General features: G+C 40.3%; 1 protein-coding gene across 2 annotated transcripts in view; it reads right to left on the bottom strand.

The window, feature by feature from the left end:
• Positions 1–3,657: 3,657 nt before the first annotated feature.
• mertka (c-mer proto-oncogene tyrosine kinase a) overlaps positions 3,658–23,322 on the bottom strand; it is a 28,037-nt gene continuing 8,372 nt past the window's right edge. Inside the window, exons 1-19 of one of the 2 annotated variants that reach the window (XM_084948695.1) lie at positions 18,995–19,243; positions 17,707–17,998; positions 17,521–17,621; positions 17,268–17,438; positions 12,427–12,513; positions 12,217–12,332; positions 11,953–12,142; positions 11,129–11,274; positions 8,317–8,452; positions 7,455–7,605; positions 6,833–6,921; positions 6,646–6,741; positions 6,440–6,520; positions 6,260–6,352; positions 6,025–6,143; positions 5,561–5,670; positions 5,229–5,388; positions 4,713–4,849; positions 3,658–4,457 (exon numbers count right to left, since the gene is read on the bottom strand). In XM_084948695.1, the coding sequence (XP_084804821.1) occupies positions 4,013–4,457; positions 4,713–4,849; positions 5,229–5,388; positions 5,561–5,670; positions 6,025–6,143; positions 6,260–6,352; positions 6,440–6,520; positions 6,646–6,741; positions 6,833–6,921; positions 7,455–7,605; positions 8,317–8,452; positions 11,129–11,274; positions 11,953–12,142; positions 12,217–12,332; positions 12,427–12,513; positions 17,268–17,438; positions 17,521–17,621; positions 17,707–17,998; positions 18,995–19,076 (2,802 nt within the window). In that variant the 5' untranslated portion in view covers positions 19,077–19,243 and the 3' untranslated portion in view covers positions 3,658–4,012. Of the gene's footprint in view, positions 4,458–4,712; positions 4,850–5,228; positions 5,389–5,560; positions 5,671–6,024; positions 6,144–6,259; positions 6,353–6,439; positions 6,521–6,645; positions 6,742–6,832; positions 6,922–7,454; positions 7,606–8,316; positions 8,453–11,128; positions 11,275–11,952; positions 12,143–12,216; positions 12,333–12,426; positions 12,514–17,267; positions 17,439–17,520; positions 17,622–17,706; positions 17,999–18,994; positions 19,244–23,322 lie in introns of those variants that run through there. The other variant, XM_084948697.1, reaches the window with a different exon arrangement.

Genomic DNA, 23,322 nt, shown 5'->3' with positions numbered 1-23,322 from the left:
AATGGTGAAAAAGGCTATTACAGATATCATGCCCTTTAGTTTGGATACTGGACCACTCCTGGTTTAGGGGCGGCTGCTTTGACCACAGTGATGCAGCACCAGGTTTTTGTGTCATTTGTATCCCACCTACTTGTTCTGCAGCAAGTGTGAAATAAAGAAACGCAGCATTTCATTTTCATTCTAAATTTAAACTTCCTAAACACATCTTGCAAGAAATCCCAATAAGCTTCCTTGTTTGTATGGTTATGAGAATCCATATATACATTTTCTTCTGTTTATCTAACGTATAAAAATTCGAGTACACAAATCTTTTTCTTGCGTTTTTATACTTCTAAGGCTCTCGTTGTTGTCCAAATCTTATTCGATGTCTTCTGGCTGCTCCCTTTAGACCAGGGGTGTCCAATCCCAGTCCTCGAGAGCTACCGTCCTGCAGGTTTTAGATGCATCCTTGTTTTGACACACCTGAATCAAATGAATGGCTTGTTATCAGGCCTTTGCCAAACTTGATGGCATGCTGAAGAGGTAATCAAACCATTAGGGATGCATCTAAAAACTGCAGGACAGTAGCTCTCGAGGACTAGGATTGGGCACCCCTGCTTTAGACGATCATCTGCTTCCATCTCAACCTATTCCTTGCATCTTCTTCTGTCAAATACAAACCTCTGTCACAAATTTAGAGGATCATCATTTAGCCTGGAGAAATAGTTTGTTGCTTTATAAGAAAGCCCTCCGCAAAGCCAGAACATCTTACTATTCGTCACTGATTGAAGAAAATAAGAACAACCCCAGGTTTCTCTTCAGCACTGTAGCCAGGCTGACAAAAAGTCAGAGCTCTTTTGAGCCAACCATCCCTTTAACATTAACTAGTAATGACTTCATGAACTTCTTCACAAATAAAATTTTTATCATTAGAGAAAAAATTACCAATAATCATCCCACAGATGTAATATTATCTACAGCTACTTTTAGTACCATCGATGTTAAGTTAGACTCTTTTTCTCCAATTGATCTTTCTGAGTTAACTTCAATAATTACTTCCTCCAAACCATCAACGTGTCTTTTAGACCCCATTCCTACAAAACTGCTCAAAGAAGTCCTGCCATTAATTAATTCTTCGATCTTAAATATGATCAACTTATCTCTAATAATCGGCTATGTACCACAGGCCTTCAAGCTGGCTGTGGTTAAACCTTTACTCAAAAAGCCATCTCTAGACCCAGCAGTCTTAGCTAATTATAGGCCAATCTCCAACCTTCATTTCATATCAAAAATCCTTGAAAGAGTAGTTGTCAAACAGCTAACAGATCATCTGCAGAGGAATGGCTTATTTGAAGAGTTTCAGTCAGGTTTCAGAGCTCATCACAGCACAGAAACAGCTTTAGTGAAGGTTACAAATGATCTTCTTATGGCCTCTGACAGTGGACTCATCTCTGTACTTGTCCTGCTAGACCTTAGTGCAGCATTCGATACTGTTGACCATAATATCCTATTAGAGCGATTAGAACATGCTGTAGGTATTACAGGTACTGTGCTGCAGTGGTTTGTATCATATCTATCTAATAGACTCCAATTTGTTCATGTAAATGAGAGTCCTCTTCACACACCAAGGTCAATTATGGAGTTCCACAGGGTTCAGTGCCAGGACCAATTCTGTTTACACTATACATGCTTCCCTTAGGCAGCATCATTAGAAGACATAGCATAAATTTTCACTGCTATGCAGATGACACCCAGCTCTATCTGTCCATGAAGCCAGATAACATACTAATTGGTGTACCAATTAGTTAAACTGCAGGAATGTCTTAAAGACATAAAGACCTGGATGGCCGCTAACTTTCTGCTTCTTAATTCAGATAAAACTGAGGTTATTGCACTCGGCCCTGAAAATCTTAGAAATATGGTATCTAACCAGGTTCTTACCCTGGATGGCATTACCTTGGCCTCCAGTAACGCTGTGAGGAACCCTGGAGTCATTTTTGACCAGGACATGTCCTTCAATGCACATATTAAACAAATATGTAAGACTGCTTTCTTCCATTTGCGCAACATCTCTAAAATTAGAAATATCCTGTCTCAGAGTGATGCTGAAAAACTAGTTCATGCATTTATTACTTCCAGGCTGGACTACTGTAATTCATTATTATCAGGATGTCCAAAAAACTCGCTGAAAAGCCTTCAGCTAATCCAAAATGCTGCAGCCAGAGTACTGACAGGGACTAGAAGGAGAGAGCATATTTCTCCTGTTTTGGCTTCCCTTCATTGGCTTCCTGTTAAATCCAGAATTGAATTCAAAATCCTGCTCCTCACATACAAGGTCTTAAATAATCGGGCGCCATCTTATCTTAATGACCTTATAGTACCATATCACCCTATTAGAGCACTTTGCTCTCGCTCTGCAGGCCTACTTGTTGTTCCTAGAGTATTTAAAAGTAGAATGGGAGGGAGAGCCTTCAGTTTTCAGGCCCCTCTTCTGTGGAACCAGCTTCCAGTTTGGATTTGGGAGACAGAAACTATCTCTACTTTCAAGATCAGGCTTACAACTTTCCTTTTTGCTAAAGCATATAGTTAGGGCTGGACCAGGTGACCCTGAATCCTCCCTTAGTTATGCTGCAATAGACGTAGGCTGCCGGGGATTCCCATGATGCATTGAGTTTTTCCTTTCCAGTCACCTTTCTCACTCACTATGTGTTAATAGACCTCTCTGCATTGAATCATATCTGTTATTAACCTCTGTCTCTCTTCCACAGTATGTCTTTTATCCTGTCTTCCTTCTCTCACCCCAACCGGTTGCAGCAGATGGCCGCCCCTCCCTGAGCCTGGTTCTGCCGGAGGTTTCTTCCTGTTAAAAGGGAGTTTTTCCTTCCCACTGTCGCCAAAGTGCTTGCTCATAGGGGGTCATATGATTGTTGGGTTTTTCTCTGTATCTATGAAGAACCTTGAGGCGACTTTTGTTGTGATTTGGTGCTATATAAATAAAATTGAATTGAATTGAATTGTCCTTTGCCAGTATATCCACTATCCCTCCTCTGCACATGTCCAAAATATCTAAAGGTTACCACTTTTACATTGTCTCCAAACCTGAGCTGTCCCTCTGCTGTGCTCATTTCTAATCCTGTCCATTCTGGTCACTCCCAACAAAAATCTTAACATCTGCAGCTCCTGCCTCCTGTCTTTCATTAGTGCCACCATTTCCAAACCATACATCTTAACAGGTCTCACTACCATCTTGTAACCCTTCGCTTTCACTGTTGTTGCTTTCCTTATCTCACCAATCAACCCTGATACTCATCTCTGCCCACTCCACCCTACCGGCATTTGACCCCAGGAATTTAAACGACTCCTCGCATTCCACCCACTCCCCTTCTATTCACATGCATATTCTGTCTTGCTGTTACTGACCTGCATTCTTCTTCTTTACAGTGTATACCTCCACCTCTCTCTACTCTCACTACAGATCACAATGTGGTCTGTTATAGTTATACTCTAGGCCTGACCTCATCTGTCATCCTGCAATCAAGAAGGGCCTCAGAGCTGAAAGTTGAAGGCTTTTATGTCATCATTATGGTAATACAGTTCCCTTCTTACTGGAATACCAATAACAATAATTATCACAGGGATCTGTGAGGGAATTCTGGTCATTTTATGTCACACTTATACTTAAAGAAGTCAATAAATCCTTTATTTTAAAAGAAAAAGATCATTTTATAAATGTTCTGTACAATTTTCTATTTACACTGCAACACAGAAATCAATACAGTAAATACTTTTCACAGTTCAGAGTATCATAAGCTTATCGAACATGTGCATGAGTGTGTTTGAGGTTGACACGCAAAAAAAAAGTATAAGCAACAACAAACACTGACATGTAGGCTGGCCATTTAAAGCATAAAATGCCTCTACAACAATCTATGAAAGTCCATAGCAGGAAATGTGCAGGTGCATCCAGTACAACAAGACAAAATTATTAGTACTGTCAACCCATGCGAGGGCTGTAACTGCTCAGTACCAAATGCTATAGCATGAAGGCGGGGTCATATAAGCTGTGATCCATCGCTGTTGCAGTGGTCCCATTTGCTTGACTTAAAGAATCATCTGACAAGAGAGGCGTATCCACTGTTGCAGCTCTCGGGGGCGCACTGGAGGAAATCACCACCACATAGCGATCGCTGCCATCATCCTGGTCATCCGCCACGCTCCCGTGAATGTCCGCGGTAACTACTGTATTTTCTGCTGCCATGCGGCTGCAGCAAGGTGAGGAGCTCAACACAGGAGGCTCTGCTTGAAATGCCTCTCGATCGGGGTCCTCCTCAGGAAAGCTGGTGTTGATATAAATGATATCATCCCTGCTGGAAGACTCTGGAAGCTTTTCGGCGAGCTTTTCCAACATTTCTCGCAGCTGGGGAAAGAAGGGTCGGTCTAGCGGATCGGCTCTCCAGCAGCTGTACATGATTTCATACCTAGACCCCAAGTATTGAGAAATAATTAGACTGGAACCTCGATTTTGGTACATTTCAATGCGCATATTTTCAAGGTTGTAAAATTTAGCAATTTATTTTTGAGGTTTACTGTTGTGTTAATATGTTTTTTAAAAAGCTAGCCTCCAATATAAGATTTAGACCAACAATATTAAATTAAACTTTTATAGCGTCAATATTGTTACTTTCAAAGCAATCAAACCCAAAGTCAACATCTGTGTGAAGAACGACACTCACAGTTCATCCAAACAGTCTGGGGGCTGCTTCAGTCTGTGTCCTTCAACTAGATAATCATAAATTTCATGGTTTTGGACTCCAGGGTACGGCGTCATGCCTCTTGTAGCAATTTCCCACATGGTGACACCAAACGCCCACTGCGTGAGAACAGAATTTCAACTTGAGATTATATTTCATCACAAACTGCTATTTTCCTGCTGATAATACATAGAAATACCATGTATTATCCCAGGTTTAGCTGTACGATATTCTGCATTTTTCAAACAAAAAAGTTTATTTTTTTATCTTTATCTGACACTTAAGATAAAAGTGCAAAAGAGGGGGAAAATCGTACAAGTTGAACACACTGATAAATATTGAGACAGAGCCCTGTGTAAGTCTAAGACCAAACCTTTTAAAATGCCACTTGTAGCACAAGAGAAAGCAGCAAGAAAAACAAAGAAAAGTAGTCAGTTCTTTTAGTGACTGGATTTCATAAACAGGTGTATTACTGGTAAAGCTATAGTTTCTACTCACCACATCACTCTTTACAGTAAAAACTCTGTCTGCCAGACTCTCTAATGCGATCCATTTTACAGGCATTTTCGCAATTCTTCCCTGCCTGTAATAATCACCACTGTAGATCTTCTTAGATAATCCAAAGTCTGCTACACACACTGTCATGTCGTCACGCAGCCTGTAAGACAAACAAGGCGTGGACTTCATGACTAATGGAAAAAAAGCAAATTTGATAAACCTCTGAAATAATAAATCATAGTTCTTTTATTTAAGAAGGCTGCGAATGTTGCCAGGAAAAGTTCAATCAATGCCTGCTCTACTTTGAACATAAATCAGAGGAAGTAACCTACATGCAGTTGCGTGCCGCCAGGTCTCGATGTAGAAAGTTACGACCACTGAGATACTCCATACCCGAAGCAATGTCAACCATGAACTTCAGGAGTGTCTGAGTGGGCAAGAACTGTGCAAGAACACACAATACAGCAGACAGTTTAAATATTGTTTAGTCTAATCATAATCTATTTGTTTCAGGGTCGGGATCTGGAGTGTATTCAAGCTCACATGGGGTGTATTTGTCCAGGTAACAGTCCATCACAGGTCTAACACAAAAAGACTGACATTCACACACTCATACATAAACGCATACGGGCACCAGGAAAACATGCAAAATCCACAGAGAGAAGTCCAGCCGACCATGACATTTAACATCTATCTTTCTTACGATAAGGTGACAATGTCAACCACTGCACCACTCTGTCACACTCTAATAAATATGATATTGAATTTGAAAGTTAGTGTTTGGGTAAAATCTTACCATTGGAGTCTCTCTGTGGCGTGAACGCAGCAGGAAGCTATGCAGATCTCCGTGTTTCATAAACGGCAGAATTACCATGGGTTTAGGAAAGTGTGCTGAGCCTACTTCCAAGCATACACCTAAAGACAAGAGGATAAGTCAGCACAATCAAAAATAAATGCATGGATATACAAAAGAAAGCGACTAAAGAAAGAAGCAAAGAGAACGTGCAGTAAGATAAGAAGAGATCTCCTACCGAGCAGTTTGATGACATTAGGATGGTTGAAATCTTTCATGCAAGCGGCCTCATTCAGGAACTCTTCAATCTCCCTTTGAGAAAAACTATCCACTGTGTGGTATAATTTTTTTTACATATTTGTTAGTTAAGACATATTTTTTAAAGTTAAGTTAATCTTTACATAACACAAGCACTTACATTTCATTGTCTTCACGGCAACCTTTTCTGAAGTGCCATCTGGTTGTGTGAAATGACCTTCCACCACTGAACCAAATTCACCTGGTAAAAATTAAGACCAGTCATAAACCTGTGCACATATACTGCATTTTACTGTAATCGTTTGTAAACATGTCACTGTAGATATGGATGCCTACAAATTTAGATACATGAAACTGATTACTCACCCTCTCCAAGAACCTTCCCCACTGAGAGCAGAGTTCTCATTACCATCACATCCTGAAGTTTGGCCTGGAGTTCCTCACTGATCCCAAGGTTCTCAACTGCAGACCGAAGACAAGAACATCATTTTTTTGATAACACATACATGTTATATGAGTGTTAATCTTCCTGTAGTAGCATTCAAGAACATACGAGTGACTCCTATGGCTGATCGGTTGTAGGACCTCTGTTGTGTGTACTGTATGACAGGCGGCAGCATTTCTTCATCTCTGCACCGCTGCCTGCAGGGGGAGACAGGGGAAAGAAAAAGCAGGAAATGTTGGTAATCCTCTGTCTGATGCTGTAAGAGGTCAGAAATAACATACAGGCTTAAAAATTCAACTAAAGACAAGGTCATAGAGAGGAAACCCTCTCTGTTGCCTTCCAGACTTTGAGGTTGGAATAATGTTTTTCTCTCTGAAAAGCTGCCTGTGAAACATTCCTATCCATATCCTGAGTGGAAACAGTGAGTCATGGACTTCATAATGAAGAATTCCAGAGAATTGACAGCTGTTTGTTGTCCATCTCTCCAGCTGCACAGTTATTACATGACCTACTGTGCAGACTCCAATGACTAAGAGGAAGATAAGGAAGTTTACAAAGTGAATCCGGAAGTTACTACTACTGAAGAAAACATATATCGCAAAGGAGCAGTTTACAGTTAGCTGATTAAAATCAAAGTAAATACAGTTGTCTCATGAACACACTAACCAGCAGCAAGTTCAAAGATCAGGTTATCATACTAGGATAATTACTTGTTAATTGTTAAGCCTACCCAAAACAGGAGTCATAAGCCTTGTTCCGAAAATAGAGAACCCCAGAGAGGATGATCAGCAGGACAATGACGGTACAAATTACAATCCCCACAACATGGTTGGTGTGTGCTACCGCTGTCTCAGGGCCGGATGAAGGGCGTACGGTGGATTCTGAGATAAGAAGAAGAAACAAAGGAGAACACTTAGAAATCTGACATCCAGCAATTTAAGTTAAGGATCAGTTATCTGAAGTAGAGTTCGTCAGCTCACGCAACACATCCAACATTTTTTATTCCGTGATGATAGTTTTCAACAGAAGTTCTTATTCAAATGTTTCCCCCTTTTTTGAAACTTTAATATATTCAGTCAGCGTTGCATTGAGATGAAAGCTAGCAGCTCGTTAGCATGCTTAAAACTGAAACACCAGAGTCTTGATTTTTGCCATGTTCACAATTTATATTTAGCACTGATCCCAAAGTACACCTGCACCTGATAGTAAAGCCAGTACTTTTGGAGGATTTTGGTCAACTTTTTGATGAGATGAAACTCTAAATTAACAGCTCCACATGAAAGACCAGGAAGCCAAAGTTATTTCACTCTCTAGGGACCAAAAGTGTGTGTACTGTATTTCATGGTGATTCATCCAAGAGTTTAAAAGATTTTAATCTTAGATGAAAGTAGCTGAAAAATAGGCAGTATTTCAGTCCTGTGAGCTTTCCTGCTAGTGTTTCCAAAAATACTGCAACCATAATAGGCACTGGTATCTATTCATAAGGCAATAATGGTATTTTAGTACAGTAGTACAACATCAGCTGAACAATGCTGTGCAGTTTATCAAATTATCAGCTCAAGATGAGGAAATAAACAGAACGAGCCACTTACTGTCCTCTGGCACAAACAATTCAACTCGTGGGCTGACCATGCCTCTTCCTGCCTGCGTGCATGCGGCCACCTCCACACTGTAGGTTTTGTTGAATTCCTCCACAGCCACACGTGTCCAAGTGGTAAGACTATGGACCTGAAATAACATACAATAAAATACATAAAGTGAATTGCGTCTACTGTCATAGCTGACTGAACAAAAAGAAAAACATGCTATGGTAAGGTTAATCATTATCACCTTGGAGAGAAAAGTTCAAACAGAAGGCTATAGTTCACGAGAGTTTGAAAGTTACATTAGGTTAAGTTGAACTAAAAGAAGAAGCAGATTTTAAGGGAAATTAAAGGTTGCTGGTGCAAGAATATTCTGAGGAACATCTTGCGCATTTGTGCAACAGCTCAAAATCCAGCTCAGCAACTTTTCATGCGTGCTCTCATTTTCTCTCCTTTTTTCCTCATTTCCACTAAATGCAAAAATTAATTGATTAAAAAAAAACCATCCCAAAGCGCATGCATGCTGATTTCACAGAGCTGCTCCCCTTTTGGGAAATCCAAAGGGAACCGTGTAGTAGTGATTACTGTATATAATAAAAGTCCCCATTTAAAAAAAAAGGGAAGGACACAAACTTTCAGGATAGGCTCATGTGCTCAATGGGAGGGAGCATGTGACAGACTTAACCCTGTATTTCACAACACCATACGGTAAACGGTACATCATAGTCTGCGCTGTTTTGTGCTGACAGGCAGTTCTAAACCCATGATTAACACCTCTCATGTCTGTGACAACAAAAAAGGGCAACGTGAGGTTAAATATTCCTTCAGAAATAAACAATCAGAAAATGTTAATCTCAGATTCAAGAGAAATAATTGGCACCATTGATTTCTAATGCCAAAAAATTCACAATTACGAGCATCTATTTATTCCTCTGATTTAAAACTGATTGACATATTTTAACTATTTACCCTGACTTTGTCTATCCTGACAGCGGCTTGGCTGTACTGTGTTTGTATGTATTTCCAGTCAAAGTTACAGTAATGACATAATCAACTGAATGAACAATACATAGGAATATCTGGAACTCACATTCACGTCCTATTGTTTTCATACCATAGTTACTTTGTGATGACTCACAGGCACATGCCAAATGGAGAAAACTACCAATGGCCAGTTTTTACACCCTCAGCTTCCTTTAACTACAACACAGACGGGAAGGACGGAGTCACTCTATTGTAGTAGAGCGCACTAATACAGGAAGAGAAGTGTGACTACATGCAAACAGCATTATGAGCTATTAAAGTTGATTTAAAGAAACTAATTTCCTTTGAATCCCTTTCCCGGCCTCGATGATGCCTTGTGGCAAATGAATAAACTGTTGTTCGCAAATAACTGTGGAGCTGACCTGTGGTTCAGTAGAGAAGACAAAGGGAGGGTCAGCTATTCCCAGTATGCAGCACTCATTCTTTTCATATTTTCATACATTAGTCATTGTTATAAAAAAAACACAACCTCTTAAATAGAAGCATCAGAGATAACACCTTATGTTTTCAATATGAACCTTACATAAGCAATTCTTCATAATATTTCATATTTGTATTGTACGAGGAGAAAAGGCTCAAACAGCTTCTACCCGCACATCATTAGACTCCTGAATAAAACAATAAACACTGCCCCTCCTATCTCATCACAATTACTGACTATTGTTACAGCACTTGCACTATTATTATTATCTTTCACAATAATCTATATATATCTGGTCTGCAAACTTGCACAAGCATAAATACAATCTCTTCTCTTTAACTCTTTGATCTCTTTAACTCATTTCATTGTTTTCACATTTATTACTTGGACTTTCTCTTGGATACTTATTTTGTTTTTGTGTGTCTATTTCTTTCTTATTAGAATTTTTATTCTATATTGTTTATTATATAAAAATTCTTATGCTGGAATTGTTAAAGATATGCCCTCTCTCTGAACTTGCTGAAAGCCAGGAGTAGAAAAACATATCAGAAACTGAGCATGAACCAGAGAAGTCTACTCAAATGCACACTTTGAAACTATTTGAAACTGTCTAGTATGAATATATTCAACACTGAAACTGTAACAGTCCATAGAGTGCTTAACAAATTCTTTAGAACACCTGTCATAAAATAGTAAAATGTAAATATTTTAGAAACACCTCAAAAACCTATATTATTAAATTAACCAATATTGTTAATTTAGAGTAGCTGTGGCATAAACCTTACACTGGGTGGTGGTCTAATAATTTTTGAAGCACTGTAAAAGGAAAAATAAAATAAAATAAGGAAACACATGATGGATCCCTTGTAAGATTTTCATCACTCGTAGTTTTCACCTGTTTTTGATACAGTTTACAGTTAACCCTAAGCCTGAATTACATGCGTTTCGGAAGAATCCTTTGGTTGTATTTAATGTGAATGGTTGGGAAACAGAAAGTGGTAGAAAGCTTAATTTTTAGGAATGTATGAAATACAACAGCCTTTCCTTCATTCATGTAAGCACATCTTTAATCCTTTAAAGCTAAATATATCATTTTTAACATGTGATTTTTGTGAGTTTTTGATTTTTAAAAAAAGCTACAAATTCAGGGTTTAAAGGCTTAAACTTTTCTTGAGTTACCACTTTAGGTACAGGTGTTCTGAAAGAGCAAGTTTAAAGTTGAATGCGTACATTTCTTTTCTTTTTCTTAAAATAATAATAACAGTAAGAAGAAGAATAAGAGAAACGAGAATTGTCAGTTGTAAAACAATAAAAATAAAAGGCTATATTTAATTACTATATCGCAGATAAGCTCACCTTTTTCTGGTGTGTGCCATATCTAACAATGACATCATAACCACTTAGGATCCCGTTTATCTTATCACTGGGCGGAGGTTTCCACTCGATCACCAAGCTCGAGCCTTCAAGCTGCACTGTGACATTTCCGGGATGAATTGATGGCACTAAGAACGCAACGAGAAATGGAAAATGGGATTATGACATAATTCACAGTCATTGCAAACCTATAAAGTGAAAGAAAAATGAGTTGGACTACTCTTCAATAAAAATCTTTGATTACGGTTTGGTATGCGGTCACTTCTGGTCACAGCATATCAAATCATTCAACTAAAATATCCCCTCTGGTGGATTTAGGAAGGAAGTTGAAAGCAGCTCCACCCAGTAAGAACTTTGTGTTTTCTCAGTGAAACCACCCCTATTTCCTATGTTACTCTTTGGGAAAACAACAGAGGTTTTTAGTGGATAAAACATTTTTTCTGAACAGGGCTTGCTGTGGGCAGATCAGGTAGTTGTGCAAGTGCTGAAAATTCCAGTTATTATTGCACTGCAACTGTGAGCAGGCTGACATTAAGCACATTTTGGATAGTAAAGTAGTCAGTTAATTACACAGTGCTCCTGAAAGCTAAACAAGAATGATGGAGGAGGCAGGAGCACAACACACAGGTCCTGTATTGTAAATATCATCATCGTTTGTAAGACAAACACAGACTGAGCATTTTTATATGCTGGGTTTTAAATGCTGGGATGAGTTTAATTTCATTTAGGAATACTTTGCATTGTTAAAGTTTTCTTGGTGTGCATTATAATTCAACCTTCAAATTGTTCCTGTAGCATCAACACACCTCCTTCTGTGGTGTTGCTCTCGACCCACTTGCTGTTTGGAGAGGCGCCCTGTTCGTTACTGCAGGAAACACTCAGGTTGTACTTCGTCATAGCCTGCAGTCCAGGGACTTCACTGTGAAAAGGCGGCACTGTGACGTTGATGAACCTGGTGGTCGTCACTTCCCCTTCCCTCCGACTGACCTCTCTAACCTTAGATCGGAGAACATGTGATCAGTATGATGCTGTTAAACAATGGCACAGTTTGGATTAAACATGGGGCTTACTCTGATTCGGCAAGTGGTGAGTGGAGAGAAGCCGTCGTGCCCAGGAGTCCAGCTCAACGTCAGCTTATTGGACTGCCTCTCTGTCACAGTAACATGAGTGGGAGGTCTGGGATGAACTAGAAAATACCACAAAAACCAGCATCAGCTACCATCTTGTAAAGCAGGAAAATCATCTGGAATATTATTAGACCTGGAAGCTGCCAGTTTTACCTTTAACATTGACGTGTGCTTCTCTGGATGTGGTGATGCCCTTTGTGTTGTTAGCTTCACAGCTGAACCGAGTGTATTTATCCACACCTGCAGTTGAGATTTTTGAGTGAATCATGTAGCACTTCAGTGCAGCGTGAAACAAAAACAACCAGTCTTCAAGGTTATGACAGCACTGACTCAGCCCTGCTGTTATTAATCTATAACACAAAGGCAGAGCACAAACCAGCAACACACATCGTCGCCACTCTCAAACTGATTTCTTTATGTGTCAAAGGTGAATCTGGGGCAAAACTGGCATGTCATTCTCAATGAAGAAGTGAGAGTGAGGCCCGGCTGAAACATCATAGGAAAAAAAGTCTCATTTAAGAATGATTCACTCCTTTATCATAATTCCAAATTTCACAAAGAAGTGCCTCTTACAATAAAAGATCAAACTGAGCCTCTCCAGTATGATGGACTGTAGTAACAATCCTTTTGGATGGGTCTGTTTTCCTCAGCACACAATTTCCGTCTTTCAACAGCAACAGATCTGCCCAGTTAGAAAAGGACGGGGACATTGAGCGATAATGAGCCTTTTGTGCTCTGCTTCCATCTCAGAAACTTTTCCACAAAGCAATTCACAGTCCAGCTTGTGAGAGATAACCGGAACTGATGTGAGAGGTTGCCTTTCTATGCTCAGGAGAACCAGGGTTAAGTGTGCTTCACTTATCACCTAAACACAGGCTACAGTAGATTTGTTTGCAAAAAGACAGAGAGCTGTACTTAGATTAAATTAAATAATCAAGTTACACGTGAGTGAAAATGAGCAAATCTAATTTTGACATGGCTCACTGCAAACTGCATGGCATACAGACAGTAGCAGCATAGTAGGAAGTAAGCAGGTTCAAAACAACACGTGCTTGCTGTCTATACTAACCATATGAGCAATCAGGAGACTTCCCAGAGGTTTCATGTTAACCAAACAGATATGAAAAAAAGTATTGGGTTACACAGCAAGGGCGTTTCATAAATAACAGTGCAAACTAAATGTACACAATAGGTGTGTATTTGCTGGAAAAGGGAATTGATTAAAAGGTGGAGAATTATCGTTTCTGCTTTTATTCTACTTGGAAATAAATCAAAGTGAAAATCAGCAACACAATAGGAAAATTAAATTCAAGTGGAAATGTGAAGTTGCGAGTGGGATGGAGAAACCAAAATGCATCATGTAAATCCTGCAGTGTGGTTCTCCCAACCTCTATTTATCCGGTTTGGAGTTGCTCCAGGTTACTGAGCTGTATGAGATGTATGTTATTTTTCCAATTTCTTCTCAGGGAGTAAATATAGCCAAAAGCCACTCTGCCAGACTGCAGCTAATCCAAGCATTTCACTCATTATTGCTTTGTGTGCCAGATTTACTCCCTCTGTTTTTTTCAAGCTGAAGTGATAAACCTGTTGCTTCTTCCTTAACACCAGAGACTGAATCTTATGCAGCTTCTTGCTGCTGAGCCAGATTAAATATTGAAGCATAAAATGCTTTCCAATCTTAACTTAATCCCTCGTTAGCCTGTACTACTGTTTAGGAATATCCTTCCTTTAAATACAAGTAGCAATAGTTTACCACAACTAAGCAACAAAAAGCACTGTGATGATACCCTGGAGTCTCAAATTTAGCAAACCAAGACTCATAGTATGCATGAGATGACTACACAGAGATCTGGGTTTACGTGGTTCTATTGTAGCAATATTTGGTCCTGCACAGGGACCTGGTAGCCTGCAGCCCTCTGTGTCTAGCCCCTCCCTACTGGGTAGTGGGCCGTCCTGTGAATGAGGTCTTTGTCCCCGGAGCCAACCCCCGAACAGGCTCCCTATGCAGCTCCCCCTCCTCCTTCCCTTTACTGCCAGGGCGATTGCACATGCTGGACCAAAGCACAGCTCTGAACCTTTAACCCCCTCAGCTTTGGCTGTATCACTACGCAATGGCTACTGCAGGGGTGTTTAGCCTGTGGCAAAGTCAAAATGAAGGCTCAGGGCATAAAGAGCAAATGTTGTGCTTCTAATAACAAATATTGTCTTTTAGGGAAGAGAGAGGGGGTCATAAACTTGAGGTGATAAAGTGAGAGTCTGCTTATAAAATGTTATACAATTTCTGTACAACATGGGACTAAAACTCATTTTACAACAAGCCTTGATCTTCAAATACAGCACAGTCATGAGAAAGAATAAGCTGACATTGATGTTAACATTAATGTACAGCTAAATAATCAGTTAGTCAGTCAAGACTTTATTCCTAACAAATATTATAATGGTTTTTAAGACAAAATGCCTGAATTCTCTGGTTAATTCTGTTTTAAAACTTAAACTAATGTCTTTCAGTTCTGTCCTGATCTAACACATAAAGTAATATGAACATGACAACTTTAGGGAACATTTCGTACTGGGAGTTTTATACACAGTCTCCCATTTTCAGGGACTAAAAATTTACTATCAGTTGAATGATAAGAACTTTCATGGTCAGGGTAGGCCTTTCATTTCATGACAAATGAAGCAAACAAAATATCTGAAGTTGATTTGATGTATTGTTGTGGGGGTGTTTTTTATAGCTTTTCCTGGTAATTTTAAATACAAGACCAAAGAGATGTCCATACCGGTGAGGGGGGCCATCATTAGGCTGATGAAACAAAATGAAGCTATTAGAGAGACAGCACAATTCTTAAAAAGAAGCAATAAACTGACCAGTTCAGGACCAATGAAAGCCCTGAAAGACCACAGAGGACTAAAGTGCGTGATCACAGAATTATTTCCATGGTGAAGAAAAACAGCTTCAAAACTACATGTAATCAAGTCAAGAACACTATCAAGGAGGTAGACGTAACAATATCATGATCTACGGTCAACAGACGTCTTCAAAAATGTAAATACAGATGGTTTACAATGAGCAACGAACTACTGGTCACACTGAAAAACAAGAAGGCCAAATGACACTTTGCTAGAAAACATCTAAAAGAATCTGAACAGCTCTACAAAAAGTTTTGTACAGATGAAACCAAGGTTAACTTATACCAGAAAGACATAAAGTAAAAGTACGAAGAAGGAGAGAAACAGCTGATTTCCAAGCACTTTAAGGGCTTAAAATCTGGGACTCTCCACCAGTTGCTCTTAGAACTGAAGACGCTTCTCAGATGAGAAGTGAAACGTCTTCAAGGAAACTTAAAGATGCTTTTCTTTCGAATCTCCTTAGATGGTCCAAAGTATTCTATAATATCTATCCAGGACGGTGGAGATAACCAGGAACCGGTAATTGGGCTTCAGTTTTAGGGAGCTGTTGGGTCATCAATGTTTTCTACAGTCACTGAGTAGACTGATCACTAGTGTTTACTGATGATGTGACTGCTGACAGTAGTGGGATTAACTGTGAAGTTTAAAGGATTATGGTCTCTGCTCAGATTCTTTCAATTGCTGCAAAACTGATCAGAGAGCTCATCACACTACAAATGGAGTGAAGGTCCAAAGCACAATAAAGGCAATCCAAGAGTTTCTCAAGCAAAATAAATGGGATATTCTTCAATGTGCAGGTCAGTCACCTGACCTCAACACTATAGAGCATGATTGCTCTCATTAAATACAAATTTGAATAATAAAACAGACCCAGAAGCTTGAGCCTCTGTAAATGGACTGGGTATAAAACTGGTTTGAATTCTTAGTTAATGCAAATTTTTTTGTAAAAGCAGTAGAATTAAAACTGGATGTCTGCAATTGTTTGATTGTTTGATAAAGACATAATGACAGTGTAGTGGTGTACAGAGGAAAAACTAAAAATTTGTTCAACAAATTAAGAAACTAACTCTAAACTGTATGTTTGTTCATACGGAAACCAAAATGCAGCGTGTCTCATGGCCTGTTGGTTAAGGTTCAAAACTGAAACACTGTCAAGCAAATCTTTGCTGCCCTTATTTTTCCGATCACTTTCAATGGTCATAAGAATCTGCAAAATGTGGTGTTTTGGGAAAATTTACAGTCTTAATGCTAAACTAGCCTAACCAGCTGCTGTCTCCAGCTGTTTGCTGACAACAAGCACATTTCTGTCATTGTTGAGCTACTGCTTCACTGAAGCTTACAGCAAATGTTGTTTTTTCACATTTAGCACTTTCTCCAGTGCATTCACGATACAGTCAGCAGAGCATTGTTACAAATGCGTACTAACCATGCATGAATGAACGCTGATAACCATTCAGCAGTACAGCAGACAGCCCAAGTGACACAGGACATGGTGACAAATCTCACTGCAGTAAGCAAGGTGCAGATGCTGAGGCAGCATAGATGAGTCAGAATAGAATCTACCAACGGAGTGACGATACCCTAAATCAGACTAACTCCATACTTTGTAGCCATCTGAGCGCCAAATATCTCTTTATCTTTGTTGGTAAATGCTTCCACCCTTAGCCTCAAAAGGCAGGGATAGCTCAGTAGGTAGAGTGGTTGCTTGTTCAAAAAGCAGTTTCAATAAATTTGCACAGATGGAGCAGACATCAAGGGAACTCTTGCTCAACAAGAGTTTACAAAAAAGGCAAAGAAGGTAACAAAGTATTGCTGTGACAACCCATAATGTGCATCTTCAGCCTCTTTCTGTCTCACTTAAGGTGTCTTGCAGACTTGATTATGCAGAGTCATATGTCTTGTGTACGTTCATTCTGCATTGAGTAAGGAGAAAAGCAAGAAACACTTGTTTTAGGAAGCTTTGTTCCCCCAAGAGGAACAGGCAAAGAGAAGGAAGTGCTAATAGATAAATCCTTGTGAAACAAAGTCTTTATGTATGAGGTTGTGATACAGAGATAAAGATTATTTTGGGTGGCAACACTCACCTGGTACAGAGAAGTTGCTGGGAGAGCTGAAAACCTCAGTATAAGGTGATCCATCACGGAACCAGCGGATATGAACAGGGCCTGGTGGTCCCACCGCTTCACAGGACAGGGTGAAAGGTGTGTATATTGTTACGTTCTTGTCCTCTGGTTGCTTGACAAATGTTGGCAGACCTAAGTCAGATTAAAGAAGTGTGAAAGAACTGCGAAACGTGTGGACAAAGAAGTTTTGAATACTCTGGAGACTAAAACTCACCTTCTACCCGAATGCTGATCGGATCAGACTCTACCAACATGTTGCTGATACTCAGTCGGCATCGATAATCTCCAGCATCCACTCTCTGCACATGTTTAATGCTGTAATATGTAATGCATAAGGACACTTCAGTTTATGTACCTAATCTGTCATATCACACACATTTCACCTTCATGTGATACATACATGACAGTGGAGAGGAGAGTTGATACCCCATCTGTGATGGAGTGGAGCTCATTCATCACCACATGGATGTTTGGCGACAGCTCCTTACTATCCTTCACCCACAGGATGGCGGGCTCCAGTCTGGTATCAGGAATTTCAATGGAACAGTTCAGTTTGGCTTCATGGCCCTCTGACAGCTGAATGGTGCCTACGGTGGGCTTAAAGCGGAGTTTCCTGAGCTCATCTGGACTCAGATACATCCGAGAAACAACTCGAGGTATCACAAGAGGCTCCGAGGTCCTGGAAGGTTGTGCTGTTTACAAAAGGCATGTTAGCTTATGTTAGAATGAATAAATGGTAAAATGGACATAAACTTGATAAAGATATGGTATTGATTTTACAAGAAAATATTTCATGGAACACTGCTAAGCTTTAAAACAATGTAGAGTAGGTTTGACAGTAAGTAAAGTAAGATTTGAAGTTTGGTGGGAAGGGGTTTTCTCAAACAACTGATTATTAATTTAAAACATTCCAACAACATCTGGATGTTTCGTTTTCACTGTGAGAAACGTTTCTTCACCCATCCCAGTGACTTCTTCAGACCGAAACTAGTACCATTGCCTAACAATGACCTCACGACCCATTGTTAGTCAGTGGTACCATTTTCAGTCATTATATAGATGCACTGTTTATAAGGTTGGGGAAACCTGCAGGCAGTTGAGACTGAAGAGGTCACTTAGGTGAAAACGCACTCTCCCACTGAAACGCAACGTGTTTGAGCATGCATCGGGACAGTTAGAAACATTATAAAATTTCAGAGAAAAAAGTGGAAATTATCATAACAATTAATCAGGGCAAGGGTTATTTACTGCATATTATTTAACAGAGTGGAAAAAGAACACATTGGATTTGCTTTTTAAAGAGCACGCATAGCAAAATTGGGCCACGCAAGGAGAAAAACAAGGTGATTTACGCAGTCAGCATTTTTGAAGCTTTTCTATGAATTATAACTCACGGGATTTTTAATTTATAGCTATCCTGACGCGCTCTCACTCCCACCGTTCCGTTTATGCCACATTTTGTGACTTAATTAAAAAGCAAAATGCTACAAAAAGAAATCCAAAGAAACCTTCTAGGTTTTCCAGCGACTGATACAAAACTATTTAACCAGATATTTAAATCTGTCCCAGCTGCGGTCCGTCATACTTCTCTCTCTGCAAAGTAGTGGACAGGAGACCGAGCTCTGAACTTTATGGGAATGATGTCAGTGCAGCAAAACACAGTCTTTGAAAGAAAATTAACAACTTACCGCTGACGGGAATCCACACAAGTATTGCTATAGTTGTAGAAAACAAAACCACCCAATCGGGTTTTTCTGATTTCTTTGCCATGACCGGTCCCGAGAACTTAAACTGCTTCTTTTCGTCCCACAGCACAGGTCCGCAAGCGTTTTAAATACGACGGGATTGTGCCAAAACGCACAATTCAGCTGCGACAATATCCAACATCACCCAGCAGAGTGGCTTCAGCGTCGCTTGTGTAAATAGTTGCAACACCACGTAGCTGAAGAGGGGGGAAAAACGTTTACCAAGTGGGACGTCACAGACGGAATCCCACGAAGGCGGGACTGCGTGTGGAAATACTAGAGACTATAGAACATATAGATGATATATCTTTATGCTGTCTGTGGGAAATACTGAAAGTCAGCCTGAAGTCAGCTGTAAAAGCAGGATTATTACAATCACTCAATAAAACTAGATAATATAGTTAGTATTTATTTTTCTGTTATTTCTTTTCTATTGTTTTCTTAATTTCTATTGAAAAAAGTTGCAAATAATCTATTACTTAGTAAGAAAAACGTATATGAAACCTACAGAGGAACACAGGATCTCTTTAATCTCAGAGTTACAAAAATAACAACAAAACAAAAGCTACTACTAAATCAAACTACTCCACCACGTGGTCACTTTTGCTACTGATCTTCCACAAATAGAATAAGAATCCACGGTCCATTTAGAAGCTGTTGTTGAAATTTCAGTCATATTCTAGGAACGCTGTTCAGTTACTGTTGGAGTTTAGGTGCTTGTTTTTATCACATTACTGTATTTTCTCGTGAACAGTAATGCTGAGAGTCAACATTTTTTCTTTTTGTTATTATTATTGTGTATTTTATTTCATTTTTTTTCAGTTGTTACATACGGGACAGACATGACTAGGGGAAAGGAAACGGAGCAAGAAAGACAGGGAGTAGAAGAAAAACAGCGGGGAAGAGGAACCGTGCGACTCTCTCGGAAAGAGCTGAGGAGAGCCTGAGATGAGGGGTCACCCAGCAGCCGAATAACAGAAGCCAGAGGGGTTTGCAATGACGTGCCTGTGAGCTCCGCCAGCAGCCACCTGTGCCAGAGTGGACCGAGCCCCAGGTCCAGAGGCAGAGGGTACCCCACCCCCGAAGGGGCCTCACCGACAAGCAGTCACTGGGAGTGAGCCAGTGCGTACCTGAATGCCCAGCCCCGAACACCAAGAACCACCAATGCACCGATGTCTGAGGGCGTCAGCCACCGGCATTGGGAGTGGTGGGGGGAGATAGCATCCATACCTTGGAGGGCCTGAGAGGTGGCGTCTAATACCGGACCTGACATATAGACACAGACAAACAGGCACATACAGATACGAACATCCATTCCGACCCCCATGCACACATATGCAAATACTCAGCACTCACCCAACCTAGAGACAGACATAGAGAGACACTGTACACACAATCACACTCCCCAAATTTACTCTGCACCCCAGATCTAGGTACCCTTACCCCTAGAGGGGTAAACTGCACCCAGAACCAGGAGGTGTTACCCTTTTCCCTGGGGTGGAGAGAAGCAGACTGCCCCCGACTCCACAGTAGCAGGGAGGCCCCACATTCCAGACCCCAATCGGACAGCCAACTCCTCCTCCCAGCACCCCCGCCCCGACGGGCAACAGAGAACGGGGGTGTAAAGACTCCAAACCTCCCTCCGCCCACTCATATGTAGTGTTGATGCATGTGTGTTCTAAGGTGCATTTAAAACCATGGAGCTACCTGCCAGAGAGCAGTAGGTTCAAAATGTATTCTTGAGAGGAGTCGAAAAAGCAACGCTTCAACGTCCATCAAGCTTTCTTCTGTAGATTCTTGTTTGGCATTATTGATTAATGGCCACATTGCATTTCTCATTGTAAAGCTTCACCAAACATTATCAGTGTTAATGGTTACATTTTAACTTTCTCTCTCCTGACCAGTCAGCACTCTCCTCTGGAAACACCTGTGGAGTGGGTTTAAACTCAAGCAGGATTTTTGAGACGATATCATATACTAGATATTACTCAGTTCTTTGTGCAACTTCACAGAATGCAAATTCACAAGTGCTTATACTTTCTGATAACAAATCAGACCATCTCCAAAAGTGCATCAGCATCTTCTTGACAGATGTTTGTATCTCCTTCCTCTTTCAGGTACGAGGTTTGACACAGTATTACATGCAGTTTAATTCCTGTGTAGGATCACTCATTCTCACATCCTGATTGCCTTTTCCGTGGAATACTTACTTGTGCAGTCCAGATATGGAAAAGGAGGAAAACAAAAACTTAAAGTAAATGTTTGGTTTTGAAAGTTAGATCCATAATTTGCTGGACACAGACACACATGTTGTAGTTTTGTCCCTGTACACCACTACAGTGGATTTTAAATCAAACAATCAAGATAAGATTCAAGCACAGACTTCCAGTTCAATTGTTTTTCAAAAAAAAAATAAAAAATCAGAGGCTCAAAAGTAATTGTACAAAGTAACATAAACCTAAACACAAGGGATGTTTTAATACTTTAATCATTTACTATTAATGACTGCCTCCCTTGAAATACTCTCCCAGGCCTTTACTGCAGCTGCTTTCAGTTGCTTCTTGTTTGTGGGTCTCTCAGTTTTATCTTCAGTAACTGAGAAGCTGACTTGGCCACTGAAGAATATCCCATTTCTTTGCCTTGAGAAACTCTCTCTGCTTGTGCAGTGTGCTTTGGGTCATTATCCATCTGTACTGTGAAGCACTGTCTGATTGGCTGTGCAGCATTTGGTTGAATCTGAGCAGAGATCATGGCCCAGCACACTTAACAGTTCATTCTGCTACTTATATCAGCAGACACATCATCAATAAACACCACTGATCCAGACTCACTGACAGCCATACATTGCTATAGCGCCATAACATTGCCTCCACCATGTTTGACTGATAACGTAACATGATTTAAATCATAAGTCTCCCTCATTTGCACATACATTAATTTTGGCCTCATTTTTAAACAGTGAAAACCATGCATTCAACCTGTGCATTAGTATGAGTACTTTAATTTGTCATGAAATATCAAGGGAGTAGGCATCACCTTGTCAGTCAACTGTCCAATTATTTTCTGAACAGGGCTTGCTGTGGGCAGATCAGGTAGTTGTGCAAGTGCTGAAAATTCCAGTTATTATTGCACTGCAACTGTGAGCAGGCTGACATTAAGCACATTTTGGATAGTAAAGTAGTCAGTTAATTACACAGTGCTCCTGAAAGCTAAACAAGAATGATGGGAAGGAGGCAGGAGCACAACACACAGGTCCTGTATTGTAAATATCATCATCGTTTGTAAGACAAACACAGACTGAGCATTTTTATATGCTGGGTTTTAAATGCTGGGATGAGTTTAATTTCATTTAGGAATACTTTGCATTGTTAAAGTTTTCTTGGTGTGCATTATAATTCAACCTTCAAATCGTTCCTGTAGCATCAACACACTTCCTTCTGTGGTGTTGCTCTCGACCCACTTGCTGTTTGGAGAGGCGCCCTGTTCGTTACTGCAGGAAACACTCAGGTTGTACTTCGTCATAGCCTGCAGTCCAGGGACTTCACTGTGAAAAGGCGGCACTGTGACGTTGATGAACCTGGTGGTCGTCACTTCCCCTTCCCTCCGACTGACCTCTCTAACCTTAGATCGGAGAACATGTGATCACTATGATGCTGTTAAACAATGGCACAGTTTGGATTAAACATGGGGCTTACTCTGATTCGGCACGTGGTGAGTGGAGAGAAGCCATCGAGTCCAGCTCAACGTCAGCTTATTGGACTGCCTCTCTGTCACAGTAACATGAGTGGGAGGTCTGGGACGAACTAGAAAACACCAAAAAAAAAAAAAAACAACCCAGTATCAGCTACCATCTTGTAAAGCATTGGCATGTGCTTCATAACATTGACGTGTGCTTCTCTGGATGTGGTGATGCCCTTTGTGTTGTTAGCTTCACAGCTGAACCGAGTGTATTTATCCACACCTGCAGTTGAGATTTTTGAGTGAATCATGTAGCACTTCAGTGCAGCGTGAAACAAAAACAACCAGTCTTCAAGGTTATGACAGCACTGACTCAGCCCTGCTGTTATTAATCTATAACACAAAGGCAGAGCACAAACCAGCAACACACATCGTCGCCACTCTCAAACTGATTTCTTTATGTGTCAAAGATGAATCTGGGGCAAAACTGGCATGTCATTCTCAATGAAGAAGTGAGAGTGAGGCCCGGCTGAAACATCATAGGAAAAAAAAAATCTCCGTTAAGAATGATTCACTCCTTGGGGGCGCTAGTG

This window comes from Perissodus microlepis, chromosome 13, assembly GCF_051167445.1.
Source record: "Perissodus microlepis isolate ML-2025 ecotype Zambia chromosome 13, ASM5116744v1, whole genome shotgun sequence".
NCBI classification, from domain to species: domain Eukaryota; kingdom Metazoa; phylum Chordata; class Actinopteri; order Cichliformes; family Cichlidae; genus Perissodus; species Perissodus microlepis.
The sequence above is the reverse complement of the archived record's forward strand: the minus strand, read 5'-3'. Positions and strand labels throughout refer to the sequence as shown.